The 7,539-nt window shown below is 34.9% G+C and overlaps 1 protein-coding gene across 1 annotated transcript; it reads left to right on the top strand.

The window, feature by feature from the left end:
- The first annotated feature begins 443 nt into the window (after positions 1–443).
- On the top strand, positions 444–5,693 carry LOC111717415 (acrosin). The gene is made up of 5 exons (XM_023492916.1): positions 444–2,361; positions 2,859–2,961; positions 3,422–3,689; positions 3,726–3,834; positions 3,903–5,693. The coding sequence occupies exons 1-5, from the start codon at positions 2,218–2,220 to the stop codon at positions 4,986–4,988; spliced, it is 1,710 nt and encodes a 569-aa protein (XP_023348684.1). The 5' UTR covers positions 444–2,217; the 3' UTR covers positions 4,989–5,693.
- The last annotated feature ends 1,846 nt before the right edge of the window (positions 5,694–7,539 follow it).

A 7,539-nucleotide genomic window follows, 5' to 3' on the forward strand; every position in this document is an offset into this window, starting at 1 on the left:
AGACAATAGATTCGAGTATATAACTTTACAGATATTTTTCATATTTTAACAACTGTTCAAATATTTTTTTGGAAAGCAAAATATTTACAAAAAAATGATGAAAGGGATTGTTCACCTTTCAAATGCTCAGTGCTCACACTATCCAAATTTTTGGGATTTTTATCAAAACTTTTCTTTCACAATTTCATCAAAGTTTTGGTCAATGAGGCTAAAAGGCCCATGTGTGTCTGCTTTTTAAGCCACTCTTGGGCCTTGACTGTGGAACGATGGCGATTTTTTGTCCGAAACACATGCACATGCATATGCATTCTCATTTCTCACAAATTTAAAGGGAGTGACCGGCTATGTAAGGTTAAGTTGAACTGAGTATGCAGTGTTGTGGATAACTTCTTTCGGATTCATTTGAGACATATTAAACTTTTTAAAGATCTGTAAATCCTGAGTTTGAGTGCAAATTCTACGTTCAAAACTTCTACTTAAAAATTTGTTTAATATAATCTTCAGATATTTAAGTCATTTGCTGCGGCTGAATTTTTTTTCCGTTTTGATTATTTTAAAATTGACAAATGTAATTTTGAGTTGGTAAAATGCTATGTTACATTTCAGAAATCTGCAACTGCAACTTCATCAGGATGGATTTTTTGTAAAATTCCTCACAAAGCATGCAGTGCAGAAAACCAAAATTAAAAACTTTAATTAAAAATCAAGTTGTATCCAATTACTCCTTAAATTGTTCAGTTCTAAAATTAAACATGTGTGGGATACAAATAAGCCCTAAGGACCGTAACTTGCATAACCTAATCTCCCTAGGGAAACCAATCTGATAACTTTAGACACCCTAGGGACCGTAACTTGCATAACCTAATCTCCCTAGGGAAACCAATCTGATAACTTTAGACTCCCTAGGGTACCGCAACTTGCGTAACCTAATCTCCCTAGGGAAACCAATCTGATAACTTTAGACACCCTAGGCACCGTAACTTTCGTAACCTAATCTCTCTAGGGAAACCAACCTGATAACTTTAGATGCCCTAAGGACCGTAACTTGCGTAACCTAATCTCCCTAGGGAAACCAACCTGATAACTTTAGACTCCCTAGGGTACCGCAACTTGCGTAACCTAATCTCCCTTGGGATACCAACCTGATAACTTTAGACTCCCTAGGGTACCGCAACTTGCGTAACCTAATCTCCCTAGGGAAACCAACCTGATAACTTTAGACGCCCTAGAGACTGTAACTTGCGTAACCTAATCTCCCTAGGGAAACCAACCTGATAACTTTAGATGCCCTAAGGACCGTAACTTGCGTAACCTAATCTCCCTATGGGAAACCAATCTGATAACTTTAGACACCCTAGGGATCTTAACTTGCGTAACATTCTCCCTAGGGAAACCAACCTAATAACTTTAGACACCCTAGGGACTGTAACTTGCATAACCTAATCAGGGAAACCAACCTTTGATAAACATTGAGACCTCCTTTAACTGAACAATCCTTTATAAACCCCTGATTAATTTTGTTGGGTATAATTTTTACATAGTTGAGTTGAGATTTACATAATCCATATGAATAAGTACCTATCTAAAGAGACAATTGAAATTCAAGAAATTATAGGATTTTTCTGTGAAACAAAAAAAATTGTTGAATACAAACAAATCTAGATTCAACATTTTAGATGTATGCATTCTAATAAAACACATTTGGATTATTTTTTAAGATTAGATTTTTTGGACCTCAAATGGTTGATAAAACACGTCATTTAATAAACAGATGAAAATTAGTACAATAGGTATATATTTCACAATGATCTATATTGAAGCCGCCGTAAGCAAATATTTATTCCTTTTTTCAATTGAATGTTATTTATAAATGTAAACATTTCGGACCAAGTGTTACTGTGGTATATAAACCAAGGAAGTGAAGTAGCATGTCACTTCTCTGTAGCTAGCTGCAATGGTAAGACTTACATTAAGAAAGTTTAAAATTTTCACAACTAGTTTTTTGGGGTGTCTCTTTTTCTCATAGCAATTTAGCTTAAAATGTTGCTTTTTTCGTCATGTCTAAGAAACAAAATTTCAAGCTTTTCTGTTTGAAATAATGGATTTTAAAAATTTGTAAATATTTATATTTTTCTTGGCAAATTTTTTCAGCGTCTTCCAGCCATAAACATAAATAATAATCGGTTGATTTTTATTAGAAACAAATAGACCGACAAAATGACAAACAAACAAGCAAAATATATTTATGATTGCCCTCTAAATAATCTAATAAACGAAGACAAAATATTTGTATTTTATTTTATAATTATTAAGATGGTTACTGTTCTGTTTTTAACATTCCTGTATGCTGGGTTAGCCCAGGTAGAATGGTTTAGGTTACATTTCCATATTAGTTTTTATTACTCTTTTCAAAATTCAGTTTTTAAACAGATTATTCGGTATTATTTTGACTCATATGTCTATATGTTAAGAGGTTAAATTACAATATTCTTGAATTTAAATCTTTATTATTTCCATATAGGGCACAGGAAAAACTAGTTTTAGTTTTAAACTGTTAGTTGGAAGGAATCCAATTAAGCAAAAAAAAATTTCACTTGCGTATATCATTCATGAAAGTTTTTTAAAAGATACAAATAAAAATCTTTGTTTATCCCTACATTCCAGAACTATTGAAATGGCCACCATTTTCAATTATTTACATAAACTTTACTTAATTCTCTCTTTTTTTTACAAAACTAGCAGAGCGGGATTTTATTTTACCTAATTATACCCAAATTCCAGTTAAGTAAAAAATATTTCCGCTACTTTGATAGTGATATCAATTGTCTTTCCCCAAGGCGGTTAAATGTATAATCTAGGCTAAGAGTGCAATGCCTGGAATAGACATTGTTCAAGTTGAAACCGGATCCATGGAGGACATGATGGATAAAATGGAAGTCGAGCTTATCGTCAATGACACTGGTATCAAAAAAAAAACTATCTAAACTTTTTCAAAAAATAATTGTTCTATTCTTCAAAATATGTGGTACTAATATTCAGTAGTCATCTAGGTATAAAGGGACACATTTTATGATTGGGTTACCATCTAGTGTATAAAGCTGTATACATGTCAGAGTTATTTCTAAAGCCATGCCCTTTGTCTTTGAGATATAAAAAGCATATCCATTAACCTTATTTACAATTATCAAGAGGTGATTACTTCATTGAAATTTTTATGAGGAGTATTTCCATTTTCAATAAAACAGTCCAAAAAAGTAGATGTGCAGTATCATCTTTATTTTTATTAGTAATTTTCTAATTATCTACAATCTAGATAATAGGTATAGTAGAAATAGCCCTTTTTGTTTCTTCCTTCTTAAATACCCTTTGTGCGAAATATAAAGTCTGTTTTCCAAAAAGAGTGAAGTATTGATTATTTCAGAAATAGATCCAAGTCTGTTGACACCAAAAGTTGAATTTCAGTTGGTCATCAACGAAACTGATATTGTTGACCCAAACCTGTTGACCCCAATGAAACAAGCATTAGATAGAGCTACAACTGATTGTGGTTGTGTATATTCTGTGAGCAACCCAAATCCAGCAGCAGGAAGGATTGTTGGAGGATCGGTTGTTTCCCCACAGAACAAGCTTCCTTATCAAGTGTTCGTTCAGAGTTGTTATGCTACTGGTTGCAACATGTGCGGAGGCAAGTTAGAATAAAAATTCAATATAAAAATTTAATTAAGAAATAGATTGGAAAACTTGATATGTTTAGGAACCCTGATAAACAAAAAGTATGTTATCACAGCTATGCACTGTGTTGTAAGTTCTAATGTTACTGCTAGCAGTGTCTTGGTAAGCTATACTATGTAAATGTAGTGATTAATATTTGAATAATGATATTAAATGAATATATATTTTAGGTCAAAATTGGAGATTTTAGTAGGAATTCAGCCATTGAGACAATTGCACAACAAAATATTCCAGTTGCTTCAATAATTGAAAGAGATGACTACACATCAAAACCAACAAATAACGATATTGCTCTACTCCGACTCTCAAAAGATGTTGTTTTCAATGATAATGTAGTGCCAGCATGTTTACCAACAGATGCATCTAAACAGTACGTTAATGAACCTGCCATAGTGTCAGGCTGGGGTACTTTGTCATCTGGAGGAAGCACATCCAATGATTTGAGGGAGGCTATAGTCAATATTGTAGCAGACACTGATGCCACATGTATACCATACAGAATCACAAGCACAAGGATGTGTGCATATACTGAAGGAATAGACAGCTGTCAGGGAGACAGTGGTGGACCTTTAGTTGTAAAGGAAAATGGAAGGTATACACTAGTAGGTGTTGTATCCTACGGTAATGGATGTGCTAAGCCTGGATATGCTGGAGTATATGTTAGAGTAACCAGCTTTTTGAACTGGATCAACTCAAATGTTGCGGATGGATGGTGTGGTGAAAATAACCCTCCTCAACCCCCCACAACCGCTGCTCCTACAACTGCTGCTCCAACAACTGCTTCACCAGTATTAGGTCCCAAATGTGATATAACCTGTATAGGAAGATTTTCAGGTTCATATCTGGTTAATAATATCCCTGTCACCTGCAACCTTGGTATTTGCAGTTCAACAGATGGGAGTGATTTATGCCGCAGCATTAATTATCCATGTGGTGCCCCCACTACAGTTGCTCCAACACCCGCTCCCACCAAGTGTGATCTAACATGCAAAGGTAGCTGGACGGGAAATTTTAGAATAAATGGTATCTCCTCTAAGTGTTCACGCGGAGTATGCTATGCTACCAGTTCAAGTATTGATTTGTGTAAGAGTTTGAACTATCCATGTGCAAAAACAGTGTGTGATCTAACATGCAAAGGAAGCTGGACTGGAAACTACAGTATAAATGGTATTCTCTCCAGCTGCACCTCTGGAAGATGCTACGCTAAAGATGGAACTAATCTCTGTCTAAAGCTTAACTATCCCTGTGGAAAATAGAAACTGGTTTTGTGTTGTTTAAATTTATGATTTGATACATGGTTCTGTAAATTCAAAATTTTAATAAATCTTTTTTGCATTTATATCATATACAAAACAAATATGGGTCAAAAGAAAATGACGCTTGGATGCTTTAAAGTCAGTTGCAATAAAACCAATTGTACAAATAAATCGGTTGCAGTCTTTTACAATTTTTTCATTAAAATTAACTGTATTTAAAATCAGATGCATTAAGTAACAATTGCAATTAATACTCAGTTGCAATAAAAATCAATAGTGTTCTACACAGTTGGTGCAGACCAGCAATAAAATGTTATTCCAATCAAAATCAGAAGCAATCAAGCTCTGAAGCAATAGCAATAAGTTTTGATTGCAAATAGATTTTGATAGCTTAATTGAGTTTTGATTGTACTGAGCAATGATTACAATTGATTCGATTGCAACTGAGTTGATTGCATCCATGTTTGACGGCAAATGTATGTGTTACATGAAAATACAGAGACAAATGCAAATCAATAGCAATAACAAAAAGACAATAACCAATTTTTTTTTCTATATTCTGTACCATTATTTTATATTTGTAATTCCCTAAATTCTTACTGAATTAATAAGACTCAAAAAATCAAATCTTGAATTGAAAGATAATTTAGTCAAGAAATTCATGTACATTGAAGATAAATTTAAGCATTTATCAATATTGATATTTTATTTATAATAAACTTACTTTTCTGATAGCATGATGTGAGCACTTTCTGTTATGTTCTTATTCCAAATCGCACCATTTTGACAATGTCTGAAAAAAAAATTTTGTAAGGTTTCTGAAAGTTTTTTTTGAGACTTTTATAACAATTTTGCCACTGAAAAAATTAATGTGATTCTTCTAATCACATCATGTTAGTTTATCTTGACTTTTTCAAGAACTAATTTCCCCAATCCAGGTATATAAAATCTGGATCCACATTTTACTCCCATGGGTAGGGCGTGTGTGAAACTTTCACCTTGGATCCCAGTACTCTTAAAATCCCTTTATATTCTCTATCTCTGAATATTGGTCAGGTTTACTAACAAATAGAGTTTGTCATCATTGAGACTTTTATATATAATATACATCTTTACACAATTAATCTACCACTGTTCAGCTAAGGAAAGTATTTGGTTCTCTGCCCAGCTGTGATGGTCACAAGAATATCTAAAATCAGCTTGTGCTTTTTATTAGATTCTGGAAAACCATTGTTTAGCTGCTCCTGTTCAGGACCTATCTGAGAAGCCTCCACAAACTCAAATATTGAGTTCAGCTGCTCTGGTTCAGGATTTATTTGAGCAGCTTCCTCAACCTCAAATATCTCGTTCAGCTGCTCTGGATCAGGATCTATCTGAACAGCTTCTTCAAATATCCCGTTCAGCTGCTTCTGTTCAGGACCTATTTGAGCAGCTTCCTTGAACTCAAATATATCTCTTAGCAATCTCTCAATAACAGCTTCCACATTTACTGCTGGTTCATTTGATACTCCTATAGTCTGTTCTACTTTAGCTGCTTCTATTGATTTTTGGCTGCTTCTTTGTTACCGGAGCTGCTCTAGAGTCTCTGCTAGTGCTACTTTAGCTGCTCCTACAATCTGAGATGCTTCTACTGCATTCTCAGCTACTTCCTTTGCTATTTGAGCTGCTCTCAAAGTCTAGACTACTTTAGCTGCCCCTGTAACCTGAGACACTTCTACTGCGCATTCTCAACTGCTTCCTTTACAATCTGAGCTGCTCCCAGAGTCTCTGCTACTTTAGCTGCTCCTGCAATCTGAGATGCTTCTACTGCATTCTCAGCTGCTTCCTTTGTTGGACTCACAACAGGTTTGTGAAGAACTGTCTATAATGAGCAGTGTCTCCTGCATCAGGATCATCTCCTGCTTCTGCTGCTTCTATAACAATTCTTTGAAGAGCTGCTCTATAAAGAGCAGCATCTCCTGCATTAAGATCATCTCCTACTTCTGCTGCTTCTACAACAGATCTGTGAAGAGCTGCTCTATTAGGAGCAGTGTCTCCCGTATCAGGCTCATCCTGTTTTGCTGCTGATTCCACATCAGATCTGTGAAGAGCTGCTCTACAATGAGCGGTGTCTTCATACTCATGATCATCTGGTTCTGCTGCTGATTCTACATCAGGTCTGTGAAGAGCTGCTCTACAATGAGTAGCGTCTCCAAACTTAGGATCATCTGGTTCTGCTGCTGATTCTACATAAGGTCTGTGAAGAGCTGTCTATTAAGAGGTCTCCTCCATCAGGATCATCTTCTGCTCCTGGAGTCATAGGTCTTGCAGGATCACCAGCAAGATCAGTTCCTTGCAAAGGGTAATCTGGAGAGAATATGGCAGCATCTGATATCCTCAATGATGCTGATGATTCCGATGACTCTAGCAAAGCTATTTTATTTAAAACGCGTTTAAAGTAGTAAGAATTGTTTGTTCAAATAATTGTGCTTCTATACTTATGAAAATTTCATTTTGAAATTTTATGTATGAGCAGAATATTTTTTTTCAGAAAAAAAAAATTCATATTTAA

Source organism: Eurytemora carolleeae, unplaced genomic scaffold, assembly GCF_000591075.1.
Source record: "Eurytemora carolleeae unplaced genomic scaffold, Eaff_2.0 scaffold2592, whole genome shotgun sequence".
NCBI classification, from domain to species: domain Eukaryota; kingdom Metazoa; phylum Arthropoda; class Copepoda; order Calanoida; family Temoridae; genus Eurytemora; species Eurytemora carolleeae.

Coding starts and splice junctions, on each gene's coding strand:
- LOC111717415 (XM_023492916.1), top strand. CDS start 2,218: ATGACAAACAAACAAGCAAAATATATTTATGATTGCCCTCTAAATAAT. Junction 2,362..2,858: donor TGTATGCTGGGTTAGCCCAG/GTAGAATGGTTT, acceptor TGTATAATCTAG/GCTAAGAGTGCAATGCCTGG. Junction 2,962..3,421: donor GCTTATCGTCAATGACACTG/GTATCAAAAAAA, acceptor TGATTATTTCAG/AAATAGATCCAAGTCTGTTG.